Here is a 17,231-nt window from a genome sequence, read left to right as displayed (position 1 = left end):
TCTATTGAATTTAAGACACTAAAGTTCTTTAAAATATTGACAAAAATAATTGATTTCAATGTTTCATTGTTTTTCTAGATTTTCTTATCAAAGTTATGAAAAACATGTGTAAACTAAATGAAAAATATTCAACTCCTTCTCAAAACTATACCAACAACCAATCAAGTAAAAGTTTGAAGTTTAAAAGCTTACCAATTTCAGAGAAAAATGTTGTTACTAGTAGCAGTAAAATTGGACAAACTAACAATTCAGATGTAAAGCATTATTATCAAACAATAGTTTTAGAGAAAAATAGCAACGCTTGTACTACTTCACCTATTTTTTCAAATATATATTCCACTATTAAAAAGAAAGAATCTTTGAAGTCTGTAAATCAAGAAGAAATAATAAGTGCAAAAAAATGTAACAAGTCTGACTCTACTTTTTTTTCTACAAATAATAAAAAAACTGAAGAAAGTTCAATATCAAGTTTTATAAAAGATAATTATTTAAACAGAACTGATCAAAAAAATAATAATGATGTACCTCTTGGAAACAATCAAAACAATATATTTACCTATAGCTCAATAAATAAATGTCAGAGCTGTAAAGAAGACATAGCTGTAAATTTAAAAGACCAAAACTTTTTATTGAATAAGAAAAGAAGTATCATTCAAAATAAGAAATCAAGAAATACGGAGCATTTAAATAGTCCTGAGTTTTTTTCTTATCATAATGGGAAAAATAAAAATGAAAACTGCTTGGAATATTGTCTTCAACAGAACAGTTGCTTTCAAACACAAAACAAAGTTCCATGTATCCTAAAATCAGAAAACAAAGTTGATTTAGATCATCAGTATACTAAAAAAAGGTCTTATGAAACTAAAACTAAAGAAGATATGAATAAAAGTAAGTAGCATTTTATCTTCCAAGTTGTGTTCAGACGTTGATATTCTTACTGTTTTTATTTGAATTTTGACTTGAAAAATATACAATTATTTAAAAAATAAGACAGTATAAGTAAGCCTGAAAATTTTAATTAGCACTTTAAATTATTATAGTTGGATAATTACATTGTACTTCAAATAATAAAAAAAACTGTTGTTTTTATAGAATTCAAAGTGTAAACTTAGTTTGATATGATTTTTAACTAAATTTATTATGCAGTTTAACCTAATAATCCCATGAAAAAGTTACTTGTAGCAGTTTCAGGTGTTAACAATTTTATTTATATTTTAAAATTTACGAATATAAGTAGAAAAATTGTCAATAGTTTTTGTAGAATTTATTTTTGCTGCCAGGCAGTTTGAACTGATTAAATTATTTTAAACTGTTTTTGTGGTATAGAAATTATAAGTATTTAAAGTTAAGTGGTGGGCCTTGATAAAATCTAAAAACAACACATTAAAAAAACAACGATTAGCAAAATATTAAAAGTTTAAAAATATACCTAAACCAAAAACTTATATTTATAAAACTAGAATTTGATAGTTTCAAAATGTTAGAACTAGGTAAACAAAGTTTTTTTCATGTTTCAAACGTAAAGCTGTTTTGCTGATCTAAGATAAACAATTTTTTTATAAAATTACCTACTTATTACTGGTTTTGAAGTGCTAATACTATAAAAAGGAATAAAGTTAATCAGAAATATATAGTCTGATATTTGCTTAGTAGTATAATGATCGACCTAACTATGCTAATAGTATAATTTACTATCCTTTTGTATACGTTTGATTGAATATTTTTTTTTTTAAATATTACTTAAATTCTGATTGTTTTATACAAATAATTCTAGTCTTAAATAGCTTAAATTGATAAGTTTTTTTTTCTTTAGTTAGATAAATAATGTCAAATTTAGTCTGAATGTTGATGGTGAAAATTTTAAAATAAATTAATGTAAATTGCTTGTAATATATGACTGTTATTATAAAACTACCTGACATAGCATTAAGTTTGTGTCACTAAAATGAGGTAAATGTATACTCAATCAACGTAGTAATTACTAAATAAGTTTTGTTTAATTTTCTAAATTAAAATTTCTTAATGATGATAAGTAATATGTTTGAATTTTTAAGTTTTATATGTCTCTGTAAAGCTAAAGTTAATAATTTCTGATCTTATGAGATTTGTGTTGAAAAAAATTACCACAATAGTTTTTAATGTTGATTTGACATTAGTGATTCCATAATCTAATATGATAAATTGTGATGTATTTTCGATTTTGTGATTAACTTAAACTGGTGATTAAGTAGGCAATTACTGATTACGATTACTTTTCAAAAGAATTTTTTGATAACTGTATTTGTCAAAGTTTTTTGAAATAAGGTTTACTCAGGTATTTATTGTTAAAAAGTTTAGATAAATATGACTTAATTCGTAAGTATTTTAGTTAGTTTGTATTAGATTAAATGTAAAGAAGATTTGATTTAAAATTTTCTCTATTCTGTATCTTATTGAATTTGAAAAAAATAAACTATGCTTTGTTATTCTGTATATTTAAATTTAAATATCTTAAATTGCCAATATTTATTAATACATTTAGAGTTAGACCAGGAAGTCAGTTATATCAGTGAATACGTTTTTGTAGTTAGTTTTATATAGCTTTTTATTTTAGGTATTTTTTACAGAAACTGTTTTAAACTTGATTAAAACTCAATTTGTATATTAAAAGTATCTAAGTTATACAAGTAAGCAAAAGCCTCTGCACATATTATCGAAAGTATAATGTTTTTTATTAGTTTGTCATGGACTATATCGCTTTTAATTTTTTTTTGAAAGTATTTAATAAAGCATTCTTAATCAAAATATACACTTAAAAAAGTTTAGTTTGCGCTTTTAGTAGTAGTGTAAAATGAAATATAAGACTGAATACTTAATTTAACGGTGTTTAAATTTTCTATTGTCTAGTTTTTAAATCTTTTGTTGCTAAACGTTTTATTTACATTTTGTTTTTGAAATACTTAGTTTGTTTTATGACTTTGATCAGACATTTAGACAAATCTGTGAAAGGTTAAATTAACCTGAGTTATACTTAACAAACTAACTTAGCTTTTTTCAAAGATATAATTGAAACTCGAACACTTTTTATCAGTTTTTGTTTAATAAAATTTAAAAGGATTTTAAAAACTTTAACATTTTATAATTTATTACGTACGATAATAATCAATCTCCTTTACTATTCTAGTTTACATACTCTGATTATTTTTCAAACTGAACATTTAAAATACAGTTTTGAATTAAACATATTTGTTATGTTTCAATTGAGTTATTAAAAGTTCCTTAAGCCTCAACATTACAAAAATTAGAAACAAGTCTTTTCTGTCTTTGAACTTTTAATCAATTTTTAGTGTAGCAGTAAATTAATCGAAAAAATAAACTTATTGACAAAATATGTATTAGAAAAAATTATATTTCTTGGCTATATCATTATATGAACTTTGTTAACAATTTAATGATAATGAAAAACTAGTTTAAATATTTTTTTAAAACGTTTGAAGCTACAAAGTTTTGCTTTTTTAAGATAAGTATTACCAAAGAGAAAACACTAAATTAAAAAAAAACAAGTTTTGATAAGTATCTTAACCAATTTATTCTTCAAAGTTTAATTAATAAGTATGCTAAAAACGAAAAATAATGTATTACAATAGATTTTAAAGAGAGGTTGAATTGTAATATCTTTTTGCTAAAGTATATTTCATAGACAAAATTAATAAAAATAGTAGTTACGTTATTACCTTGCTGATTTTTAAAGCGTTTCAAACTAAAGTATTTTGAAGTATCAAATTAATCGAGTTTAAGATTAAACCATTAAGAAAAGTTGCATATAAATGGTATGAAACTTAATAGCTTTATTGATTCAAAAATATTTAAAAAATACTGAGCTATCTGAATATGTTTTTTGAATAGCTAGTTAAAAAATATTTTAATACTACAGATTAAAAAAAAAGTTTAAAATAATTTATTTGGTAGAACAACGCTAGCACTACAATATGTGTTTTATGCATTTCGCGTAGAGTAAGAAATTTTTGAGTTTGAATTTTTTAAATTGTGAAACTGCTTACGATAGCTATAAATTCATATTTTTATTTTTTTTCGTTTTTAAATCACCTAGTCAAAATAATGTATAATTTAAATTTAGATGGTAAAATAGTTAAATATTGAATAAGTTTCTACATAAAATTTTAATTAAGCTTATACTTTGTTTTAAAGAGTAATAATCTTAGTTTAGAATTATGACTGTAAAAAAGTTACACAAGTGTTAATGAAAAAGATAAAAAATGTATGGCACAAGGAAGTGTTTAATCTCCAAAATTAAGAAATGCAGTGAGTGTTTTGTTTTGGCAGTTTTTATAGAGATTCTTTTTAAGCTTTTGTCTTATTTATGTTAAGTAGCAGGTATATACGAAGGCAGTCTTCCAATAATAGTTAGTTGTTAAAAGTTATTAAACATTTTCTTTTGCAGTTAATTTTTTCTTCACACATTGTGCTTTTATTTTAGTTAACTAGACGATGTGTAAGAGTTCGGAAAATTAAAGTCTTTTAAGTTTATGTAAGAAATTTGAAAACTTACACAAATTTTATGTTTATAATAAAGAAATAGACATTAAAAATAGTAAATATATAAAATTAATAGTTTATAAATGTTTTTTAGAATTTCAGTTTGTGATACATGTATTAAACTAAAATAAAGTGACTAAATTTTGACTCTTAAAGCTTATGGACTAGAAATAGATATGAAAATGTTTAAACCTAAAAAAAAGAAGCGTTTAGATTTATAATATTCTAAAATATATGATAATTTTAAAATCTCTGAAAGGTTTAACAAAACATATATTACAATTTCTAAATTAAACTTACCTTTTTTTTTATTTTTATTTTCAGAGAACCAAAATTTAATCAGTGATTCGAAAAACATGTTAAATGAACCCGCAAGTATGAAGCGATTTTTGAATTTAAAAAGATCAAAAGGTTAATTTAGTTTAATATCAATTTTTTCTGTATCATTTTATCTATATTTAAATGATCATTTTGTCTTATAATTTTATAGGTTTTAATAAGTATTTATATTAATTGAGACTACTTATTATAAAAGTTATCTAAATTTAAAACGAATAAGACTGCGAAATAGAAAAATCTTACTATTTAGTTATGTTTAAAGTAAATTTTACAAATATTGAATTATAAATAATATACAATAATATATAATAAATAATGTATCTAACTCAAGTCTATTTTTTACGTAACTGATATATAAAGTAAAATTTATTTATTTGAATTTATAAATATAAAATTATTGATCAAAAATAAAACATAAAAAGAAAAATATTAATAGTTTCTAACTAGTTTCACATCTTATCCAATATTTAAATAGCTTTTTAGATTCCAAAAAATTGATATGTAAAACTTCGATTAACAGGAACTATCTTAAGTTAATCTTGTACTGTACAAAGTAGCTAAATATAACCTGCAAATTGCTTAAAGTGTTTTTTACAGTTTCAAAGTTTTTGATAACATAGTTTTTTGTAATTATTTTCATCAAAATAATTCATAAAAAATTGAATTCTTAATATACATTTTTTTAAGTGTGGTGTACCACTCCATTACTTAAGGTTTTTTCGTGCACCAGGTCCTTCGACCTAAGTTTTTTTGTCGTTTAATAAACATTATACTTTAAAAAAAGTTTTGTCTAAGCTTTTATTGATTTTAACAACTTCTTATTGCAGTTTTACATCAGTATGGTAGAACCAATATAATTTTTTTTTCAAATAATCTTTTTTCTTATGCTTTTAATAGAACCTTTAGGACATTAAACTTGTGTTTTAAAAAATACTCAATAAATTTTAAAATGATATTTAATTTATTTTTTATTTCTTAAACACTATGTATTATTATTTTTTAAATTTGTGAAAACTGAAAGTTAATAGTATAGTATTTAGTAGGATTTTATAGTTGTTTAATAAAAAGGACTAATACGAAAATTGGTTAAAATAGTTCGTAGAACTTTAGAATGTTATTTTTAAGTTTTATAACTTAATTACATAGTGTTTTAAAAACTTATCGTGAACTTACATCCCATAATTTTTTATGAAGAATTATCAAAATAAGATAAAAATTACTATTTATGTTCAATTGTTAAAATTTTGTTTATACTGTTTATAGTTTACTAGTAGTTGTTGTATTTTCAAAACACCATACTATTACATAGTCTTTGATTTTTTCCATTCATAAAAAACAAATTTAGATAACCGAAAAAAAAAACATTAAAATACTGAAGAAAAAAGTTGCTGTAGTTCAACAACACCAATTTATTTACAAATATTTCACAGACGAAAACTGCCAACTGGTCTTCAAAAAAGCAAAAAGCAATTACCACGAAGTCGAAGATTCCAACTCGCTAGACGAGGATGACCAACCCAAACCAATGATTTCTTTTTCAATTACCGAAAAGCACCTCAAATGCAGCAAAGTGATGTTTGGGTCTGTGATCAAGTATTATTTTGGTAGGAAGCAGAACAAGATGACAATTCCATCTGAGGGCGGGTCATCTTTAGGTTGCTAAAAAGAATTAACTGAGTAAAAATACGTTAATATTAAAAACAATTTAAAAAAATCGCAATTTATGAAAACCTGTTATGTTTTTTAAGCTATGATAGCACAGCTCGACAGAGTTTTATAGAGATGGTAACGTAGAGATATGTTGTCAGTTTTAGTAAGTTAAGGCCATACGGGGTTCCACCTTGGTTTTACAAGTTGATGCTATTTTTTAGAGTTTAATCTATGAGATAATTTTATCGCTTAACGAAATTCAAAGTTACTCTCAAGATGTAGGCGATCGAAGTTAGTGACCACAATAGGTTCCAAATAGAAGGCGGAAACCAAAAACGCAAAATAATTATTTCACTAAAATCTACCTCTCCTTCATTTTCAACATATCTTCTTTAATTTTTAAGATAATTTAAGTAAGTTCACTACTAATATTTACATTGATTCAATGCAGGATTTTTTAAAGTTTAAAGAATAAAAAATTGTTAAAAAATCACTAATTTTTTTATTTTTGTTTTCTGAAGCTTTCATTTTTCAATATTTTAAATATCCCTACATTAAAAGTCTTTTAAACTGTAAAAACAATGATTCTTGAAAATTTGAGGTCTCTAGCTCGAAAAATGAAAGAGAAGATAGATTTTTAGTGAATTTTCAAACTTCCTAGAAAATTGACGATGAAAAATTGCAGTTTATACTTTTTTTTTGGAAACTTTTTACAATCACGTCTATATCTCAATAGTGATTGAAAATTTTGTATTCTTTAAAAACTGGCTTGTAGTTTATACTTTAAGCTTTCAAATACAAGCCAATATTAATTTTTGTAAAAAATGTAGGACTCCTTCTATGGACTATGTGCTTTTTAAAATGTTTCTTATTAGGTTAAAAAATTTTTTTTGTTAGGATCTTTTTGTAAAAAACATCCTTGATAATTAATTTTTTCAATATAATATATCTTAAACCTTTTTATTGTAATTTTGTTTTGCTATGAAAATAGAAAAAGTAATTTCTAAAGGTTATGAATATTTATTACTAATCAGAAATAACTACCTAAATTTATTTCGGTAAATTATGGTTTTAAAGAGCAAGTAATATGATTACTTTTTTATATGTCTACTACCTGTAACAGTTCATAGTTCATTTTGTATAAGAAATAGTCTGATACCTGAAATATTTTCGTTACATTTAAAAATTCAGAAAACTCACATCTTAAAAAAAATATTTTTTACGTTAAAATTAAGATATATCACAACTGGCATGTAAATTAAGAAAAAAAAGTATCATGTATTTATTTTGGTTATATTTGTTAACTTTAAGAATAATGAAGTATTTGTTAATAAATAAAAAATCAACAAACATAAGACTGCCAATTTTTGTGTATGTTTTATGTATTTTGTTTATACAGCTTGGTCAATAGTTATACAATAATTATTTAATTTTGATTTTTTTAATTTAGAGTTTTTGTAGTTTTCTGCACATATATTTCAATACTTTATCAAATTTAAATTGTACTTAGAAGTAGAATAATTTTTAAACAAATCCCTGAAAAGATAATTGAGCAAAATTTTAACTAAAATGTAAGTCAAGTATAAAAAAACACTATTTCAGGGATGGAACGAAAACATTTCAACAAAAAGCAAATGACTGTTGATGCTCACCAGCGAAAAACATTAAAGTTCAGAAGCAAATCGCTGTCTCGCGCCAGCAGATTAAAAAACTTTGGGTCTAAAATTAAGCAGGTATTTTTTGTCGCTGATTTAGTTGGTGTCGCTAAGTATAGAACGTCAAAATTAGTTTTTTATTTAATGTCCAAGAGCTATTAAAAAAACTTGTTTTAAATTTAGTTTAAAATATTAGTTTTAAGCTTATTAAATAACTAACTGTTTTAAAATCAAGTAGTGTATATTAGACATTTTGTTATTAAAGTAGAATTGAACTAGTAAAGTATAAACTCAAAAGTAAGTAGTAACGTAAGTCATGGTTGCCGAAAAACCTGGAATCTTTTAAACATTTATATATTTATAAAAACACTTTTATATTGAGCTTAATTTTATACTAAAAATGTACTTAAAATTTGTAAAAAAACTTATACTTTCAAAAATCTGAAATAAATTTAAAAAGGATTGAAAAAAAAGTTTAAAAACTTTCGGCAACCATGGTAAATTTATACAGACAGTAATCTCACTATAATATTTCAACTTGTTTTTTTATTGTTGTATTTCGTTTATCGCTTTCTAAATAGTTTTGTCACGCCAGCTGAGGAGAGAGAAGCCGGACATGAACAACTACAAGTACGTGCAGATAGCCATGAAGAAGTATCCCGATCTCATCCCCTCGTTCTCCTCATCTTCCGATTCCGAAGACGATCGCTCGAGCGAAAACTTGCAAAAGTACGGAGAGTGCCACCGTTTAAACACGATCGCGCCCAAAAAGCGACGGCTAATTCTAAGGTGAGTTGATTTTGCTGAGTTATTTCGTAACGCTTTGCAAAAAAATTACTGTATGTTGGATTTTATTGTGGTATTTTAATAGTTTTGTTTTTCCGGTTTTAAATATTTTGTAATAAAAGTGACCTTTTTTTACAATATTTTTTTGGTTAAAAATAATTTTTTATAACAGTTATTTTTTACAGATTAAAGTATAATTCACAGTGTTAAAAGTACAACAAAAATACTTATTACAAGTTTAAACCGTTTTTTAAACTAGTGCTTATGGTTTTACTATATCAATAATGTTATAATTTTAAATAAAGTAACCAAGTACTCGTGTGTTCTGCAGATTATCCGGTGTGTGTAAGATAGATTCTAATGAGAAGCTGAAGAACCAGTGTTTGCGGGAATCGCGGGAGAAGTGCGGTTGCGATTGCAACGGAATTTGTTATCCTGAAACCTGTTCCTGCTACCAAATGGGCATCCCCTGTCAGGTTAAAACGCTGTTTGTTAAAATTTAGCTTTTAAGGTTTTTTTTTTACTAAAATTTGAAAGTTGAGTAGTTTTTATTTTATTTTAATTATTATCTTATTTAAGACGTTGTTAGAAAAGAAAAAATAGTTGATTAGCCATAGATTTTTTTGTATTTTTTTATAGACACATTTTAAATTTTACGCAAGCTTGAAAAACACTTTAAATTTAATAATTTGTTTCTATTCGAATATTTATTTGTCAATATGAAACTGAAAATTATGACCACTTGAGAAAAATTGTATATGCGAAAGATAAGCATGTTTACATCAGATAAATTACAGGCAAATTGTACACAGGTCGACCGAGACACTTTTCCCTGCGGTTGTGCCAACCACGGGTGCCACAACTCCGTGGGGAAGGTTCAGTTTGACACTCATCGCGTCAAAACGCACTACGACCAAGTTCTCCACCGTAAAAATGACACTAAAGGTACGTTTGCTGGCTCGCGTAAAAACAACGATTTTTTGTTGTTTTGTTCTGATTTGTTTTTTTGACTTTTTGAATAATGAATATATTTTTGAGTGCAGTTAGATAATCATTAGAAATGACACAAAAGGTGCGTTTGTCATCTTGCATGAAAACAACGAGTTTTTGTTGTTTTGTTATAAGTTGTACTCGTAATTTGTTATTAAATAAAGTTTTGTTTAGGATGTAGTTAAATAATCAGTACAGAATTTTAGTTTTATGGTAATCCTTTTGACATTTTGAATTAAACTAATTATCGATACATGTGATATCCTCTTTATCAACGACTTCGTTCAATTCAGTAGGCAGTTAAATAGTTTTTAAGAATAAGACAATAGTTTAAAGATGAAAACCTTATTTTTGTACTTAGGTAGTCTGTTTACTTAAAATAACAGTTGTTATAGAAATGAAAAAAGTTAAAATTAAGTATTTTATAACTATATCTTAACTCTTTTAGTCTATGTAATGTGTTGAAAATAATTTTCAAATTATGATGTTTATACTACAGTCTACTTTTTAGCTATGTAAAGTTGTTATAATCTACCTAAAATTATAACTACTAAAAATTGTATTAAATAAGCAGTAGAGGTACTTCTGGTTATTCACAACTTCAAGATTAGTTAAACGTTTAACAACATTTAAAACAAATAAACTTAAGACAAGAGTACTTAGATTACTGATTTACAGTTATATAATTTTAGCTATTTTATAATCAAATTAAGCTACTTTACATGCAATCTAATGTACTCTCGTCTTAGCTCAAGTTGCTTTGAATGCTTAAGCGGTGATAAAGTTATAAATTATAAATAAATATTTGTATTAACACATATGTTTTTACATTTTATAATGAAGAAAATATCAATAAAAATAAACAAACTAGATAGACTTGCTTTAAAAAGTGACTCATTATTATGACTGTCAAATTTAAAGTGACGTTTTTCTATGCTATGTCAAATTTAAAGTGACGTTTTTCTATGCTATGTAGTGTTGACGTATAAAGTTAAATAAATAAGTGTACTAGAAGCATTTTACTATAACAACTGTTTTTTAACTATTTTACATAACAAATATGCTATTTAAAAAAATGTGATGTATCCTGTTACTTAGTTTATTAAATTTTACTTAATTAAGATTTATTTTTCTTTGCAGTTAATCAAATACTTTTTCGTATGTACATTGAAAGCTAGGGCAATAGTTTGACTTAAAATAAACTTCAACTAAATTTGTTGAAACATACGTCAGCTTATTTATGGAATTTAAGCTATACTAACTAGAACTGACTAATGTATTTTTTTTGTGTCATCAGAAAAAAAATTATCGTCTAAAAAATACCGTTTTGATAGTTGTAAAATTATGGTTTAGCAAATAGTACTTTTTCATAATATTTTGTATATAAAATTGAAAAAAGAAATTAAAAAAAAAAAAACAGTAAAAACTTATGAAAGCCCAAAAACGTCATTTAACAGAAAAAAAAGAAAAAGAGTAATATGTATGTGTTATAAAAATAAGTATTTTTGCTCTTTTTTTTAATTATCATTGTTTTTGATTGTTTTATTGCATTTGCTTGGAATTTAAAGCAAATTATAGTAAATATGTTGTAATAACTTCATATTTATTTATAAATTTTATTCCATTCAAGACTAATTTCAAGTGAATAAAAAATGGTGTAATCTAGGAAGTTATGTTAGTTGACTAAAAGAAAAAAAAAGCAAATTATTTAAAAATTAAAATTATTTAAAAAAATTTAAAGCAAATTATAGTAAATATATTGTAATAACTTCATATTTATTTATAAATTATATTCCATTCAAGACTAATTTCAAGTGAATTAAAAATGGTGTAATCTAGGAAGTTATGTTAGTTGACTAAAAGAAAAAAAAAGCTTTATAACTTTTCAAGTATTATGTTTTTAATGTAATATGCAATATATTAGACATTTTGTTTATATTTTTTGATTTTATTCATCGATATCAACTTGTTGTAAAGTAACAATAGAAAGAGAAATCATGCATAATGAAACCATTATGGTTTATATTTAGATGATGTGTTGTTTCTAAAAATCTTGTTATTTTACTGGTGCAAGCAAGGGGTGAGAGTACAAATAAATAAATAATAAAGTTTTCCATATTTTTTTAAAACACTTTAATTTAAAGGGTTAAGCCGGTTGTTTAGTACAGTTTTTATTATAAAATGACCACAATAACGGTTCTACCGCTCAGTGTGACTGACTAGTTATAACTAACTATGAAGAAATTGCCCACTACATATGAATAAATCACTCGGTATGTTGTATCAGCAGTGAAAACACATACGTAGTAAGCAGTTGCTTTTGCAAAACATTATTTGTAAAGCACGTTAAAAACAAAAAATACTGTGTAATTTTCTAAAATGTTAAGTTCGAGTAGAAATTTAAATTCAGTCCAATAGTTATCTTTTGGTTAATTTTTTAAAGTTACGTCATTGTTTTAATATCAATTGACAAAAACAATCAAAAAAATATTAATAATACAGTCTGCAGTAATTATCTACATATAACTTAGGCTTTTTGTAAAAATATTTTTTTTATATTTTGAATAATTACTACTGGTTAGTAGTGATCATTAGATAAATGCTTATTTTACGTTTTATAATTTAATTATTTTTTTTGTTGTACTTTAATTTTTTATATGATTTTTACTATGTTAATTTTTTGTAAGTTGTAATTTTATAAGTTTGAAGTAAGTCTGTTAGTTCATAAAATAGTTTTTTAAAAGTTGTTTTTATTTGTTTAATTTTATAATGTTTGTGTGGTTATGTAACTATTTGTTAGTTTATGAACTTTTACTTATTTATCTACCATTTCAAACGCTTAATTGCTATCTAGAATGTAAATAAGTATGATTATCAATTTTCGAATGAAATTTTTCTTAATTGTTATAATTTTTTATAAATAAATTAGTTAACCAATTTTTTCATAAAACAATGAGACTTATTGAGATTCTCAGTTATTTCCCACTTGTATAAAACTTTAGCTTTACATTAGATATTGGTTGTGCATTAATTTTTATGCTTCAAAAATGAAAAAAAAGTATCGAGCAAGTTTGAAGGAGAATATACTTTTTTAATTTCTTTAGTGATTCTTTTAATGACATCTGCTCTAATGTACAAACGACAAAGTGTTTTCAAGATTCAATAATTTTTAATTTCCTTAAGTAGTCTACCCCACTGTCAGTACCTCAACCCTTTTAAAATAGTTTAAACGTTTTATAACTAAAAAAACAAACTTAAGGATTATAAACTACCTTTGTCATTGAACTGCTTTTTTTTTTTAAATATAGCATCAATAAACAATTGCTTTCGCAGATGAATACGAGATCGAGTTGCCAGAGAGCGCTCACTACACTCCTTACGTCACGATGTGTGACGTCACATCGCCACCAGCCTCCTTCGACGACAAAAACGTGCCTTCAACTGTCGTTACCTGCACGAACGGCAGACCCCGCAGAAAAAGGATCATCAAGTTTTCCCAATCGCCTGGTGAGTTGGCTGTTGTGTTCTTAAAATTTGTTTTTGTCAGGATTTTAGACTAGTTTGGGCTGTTATGAAGTCTTTAAAACTTTTAGTTCGATTTTGCTTTTAAATCACATGACATTGTTCATCGTTTTCGTAGAACTAAAATTTAACGCAAGTGCTCAGAAGCATAGCATGGTGCCTGCCCGGGGGTAACTGCATTCATTCGTTTGTAGCAATGTAACAATGATAATGTTACTGAGTACGTGACAATAAACGTAAAGTAGCAGATTGAAGCATGATTATTTTTTAAAATTAAAATAAAAAGTTAACTTAAGTCATGTTATTTAACTAGTTTTGAAATTTAGATTATAGTATAGAATATTTTCAGTTAAAAATAAAAATAATATTGCTGAAAGCCTTTTTAAACGGTTCATTTGATTAAAGTATTATAAATTTTAATATTTTTTGTTATCTCTTTTTATTTAGAGATTTTATATTAAGCTGTATAAATTTTTATTACAATCCAAAATAGTTGCAAATGACCATCCAGTGAGCTTTTTTTTTTTTTGTTTATTTTGCATACTTCTTATTTTTCGATTTAATAGCCTGTTAAAAACATGATTAGTGATTTGATTATATGAATCTAAAAAGTTTGAAGTAACAATTTCGCAAAGTTGAGTTTACATCATTAGATTATAAATTATTTATCTGGGTTAAAAAAATTTGAAAAAAAATATAATGTTTATAAATATTCTATAACTAATTATTTGTGTTCTCATTTTTTCTATTGTTTAAAGTTTATACTTTTATTGTAATTACTTATTTTTTACAACTTTGAAAAGAAAAAAATTAAACTAAAACAGTTTGTTATGCAATTCCTTTTAAAAATATTACTGGCATTCAAAATCTCTTCGTATGGTGTTTTTGGTATTCAAGATATTTATATATGCGACTTATGTATGCATTTATTCCATAAGCTGTAGTTATAAAACATTTGCTAGTTGTACGCATGCTTTTTCGAACATAACTGTTTTATGAACTCCTAACAATTTTACTTTATTTTAATAGTTTAGAGTACTTGCCGAAATTCTTTGATCAAATAATCACGCATATTTCGCTAATTAATCTATATAAAAATACCGCAAAATTGTTAAAAGTTGTTAGTCGGAGAGCCGGAGAAAATTTTTTAGTATGCTGAATTTCATTGCCCGGGCGAAAAACCCGTGATTAACTTTAGTAACTTATATACAAAAGTTTTTTTTAAATTATAACATAAAGTGGGCTGAAATCTCCAGAGGTACTTTGACATTCTAATAATCATTTGCGTGTTGGCTTGTTCGCTATAGTTAACACGCAACTGTTAAACGTATATGCTAAACGTTCGTATTTTTTCAAGCAACAAAAAGCGCATCTATGTATTTTACTAAGCACTCGTTTCACATGATATCGTCACGAAAGCTTTTTATTTTTGTGCTGAGCGGCGATTGTTCTACCTGAAAGACGACTCGTTGGCGCCTCAAGCGTTACTAATTTTTTCATCCCATAACTTTGTTGAGAATTTTGTTATTTTGAACTTAAAGTACTGTTTGTACTGATTTGTTTTAAAAAAATGACTTGATTATTGAATTAAGTTTTGTTTAGATCCTTAAAATCTTTTCTTAATGTTATAGTAAATTTAAAAAATTAAATAGTTAGTATTTTTTCATGCTTTAAAATCAATTAAATTATTTTTATATTATCTTTTAGCTAAGTTTACTTAATTATATATTATTTTTAATTCTATCTTTGTTATTTAGTATCTTTAAAAGTTATTTAAATATACTAGCAAATATGACTATAAATGTGTTTTTAAAGTTCAGCAATTAAAATATAGAGTCGAAAAAAGTTAATAGTTTGAATATACCTATCAAGTTTTGCTATACAGCTTACTTTACGCTTGTTGCTTTAGAAATATAAAATTTAATACTTAAAATACTCATGTACTTTAATTCTAATCTGATTATTTAAATTTAAACAGTGTCAGAAGATTGTGATTCTGATGCAGAAGGCAAAGCAGCGTGAATGTAATTTATACACATGACCCTTGTTAATGTGCAACATGTTATTTTCATATACACTTAAATATCCAAGTGACGAAACACAAGCACTTAGTATTACTTTTATTTTTTAAACTTTTTAGTTTTTTCAAAAATATCAATTAAAATCAATTTTTTTTTTTCCAAACATTTTTTTCTGTATCTTAAGGCTATTTAAGTTTTTAACGTCATTAATTTTCAAGTTGTTTTTTCTGTAAGAGTGTGACTGATAATTTTGTTGTTTCTATTGCATTTTGTTTAAACACTTTTTTTTTCAAACATACTTCGAGCATGTCTTTAGTTTTTTTATGATATAGATTTTGTCTTTTCAATGTGTTTGTATATGAAGCGATATGAATAAAATAATCAACTGCATAAGTTTTGATTTGTTTAACCACGATTAAGTAAAAGTGAGAAGTTTTGAACTTTTATAAAAATATCCATTAGTTTAATGATAAACAATAAAATCAAAACAGCGTATGCCAACTGTAAATAAGCAATGCAACTGTCGAAGTTTAAAAATTGAAATTAAAAAAAAAAAAGAATAATTACATTTATAAAATAAACTTATACTTTTGTCAAATTTGGCAACAAAATTGTAGTAAGTTTTATAAAATTTCATTTGTTTATTTAAAACACTTAAAAATTATAATTGACAAGCGAATAAATAAAATTGCAGTTTAGTGTTTTTCGACTTTTATTTTTTATTTATTGTTTGAATTATGTTATTGCAAAAGAAAATAGAAGTTTTTTTTAAAGTTTATTATACTTTAAAACAAACTGTTTATTGACGTATTAGGTAAGTTGAAATTTTTATACATAAATTAAATATTAAGGATTTTGTTCGTAACAATAACATTATTAATTGTAATAATAAAATATTAACAATAAAGTAGTAAAATATTAACAATGAAATAGTAAAAATATTAATAACAAATAGTCTGTTTGCTAAGTTTGATTTTATTTACCATTTGCTTAGAATTAGTTAAATATTTTATTTGATGAAAGCATATGTTATTTTAAAGCTTTTTAACAATACAAGTACTTGAAAAATAAATACTTAAAAAAAAACTGAAAAAACTGTTTTTTATATTTAAATAGTTTTTTATTAGAAATGAGAATCAATAATGCTTTTAGTTAACACGTAAACAGTTATGTAACTACAGAAAACTTAAAATAGCTGATAATAATAAGTTTTTAATTAAATGAAAAAAGCTTTGCCGTGAGCAAAAGAAATAAACAACAAAATAAATATCTGAAAAACATTTACTTGTGTAATTTTTGTTTCTTATGTTCATTAGTAACTTAAAACAAGTTAAAAGTAATCTTAAATACCAACTTATAGTAGATAAAAACTTGCTAAAGGCGATTATTAAATATCTTATTTTTGTCGTGCATTGTTTAAAAAGCAAACTATTTGTAAAACACAGTAATATACACTATAAATTTCTCTGTACACTTTAAATTTCTTCTTGTTCACACATAAGTTTGTAAGCTCTATAAGGATTTGAATAAAATCTTAGTAATCACGGTACAGTAGACACATCTTATAAGTTATACTGCAACGGTTTAGAAGCGATTATTTTTTAACTTGCAATAAAATAAGTTTCATACTAGCTTAAAGTTTGTAGAATTAATTACTACTTAATCATGTAAGTTTGAGAAAATGAATTTTTAGTATTTTTGATAACTGAACAAATTCTATTTTACTTAACTA

The 17,231-nt window shown here is 24.5% G+C and overlaps 1 protein-coding gene across 4 annotated transcripts; it reads left to right on the top strand.

The window, feature by feature from the left end:
• The first annotated feature begins 82 nt into the window (after positions 1-82).
• LOC145844153 (cysteine/serine-rich nuclear protein 3-like) lies at positions 83-15,876 on the top strand. Of its 4 annotated transcripts, none has more exons than XM_082951516.1 (9): positions 83-888; positions 4,861-4,947; positions 6,306-6,530; positions 8,128-8,258; positions 8,776-8,969; positions 9,298-9,442; positions 9,779-9,911; positions 13,290-13,463; positions 15,457-15,876. In XM_082951516.1, the coding sequence occupies exons 1-9, from the start codon at positions 96-98 to the stop codon at positions 15,498-15,500; spliced, it is 1,926 nt and encodes a 641-aa protein (XP_082807642.1). In that variant the 5' UTR covers positions 83-95; the 3' UTR covers positions 15,501-15,876. The 4 variants fall into 4 exon arrangements, with proteins under 4 accessions (XP_082807642.1, XP_082807643.1, XP_082807645.1 ...); XM_082951519.1 differs by lacking the exon at positions 83-888 and adding an exon at positions 1,098-1,191; XM_082951518.1 differs by lacking the exon at positions 83-888 and adding an exon at positions 4,242-4,302.
• The last annotated feature ends 1,355 nt before the right edge of the window (positions 15,877-17,231 follow it).

The sequence above is a fragment of the Thalia democratica genome, chromosome 9 (genome assembly GCF_965202585.1).
Source record: "Thalia democratica chromosome 9, ktThaDemo2.hap1.1, whole genome shotgun sequence".
Lineage (NCBI taxonomy): Eukaryota > Metazoa > Chordata > Thaliacea > Salpida > Salpidae > Thalia > Thalia democratica.
Note: the sequence above shows the minus strand (reverse complement) of the source record. Positions and strands in the feature narration are given on the sequence as shown.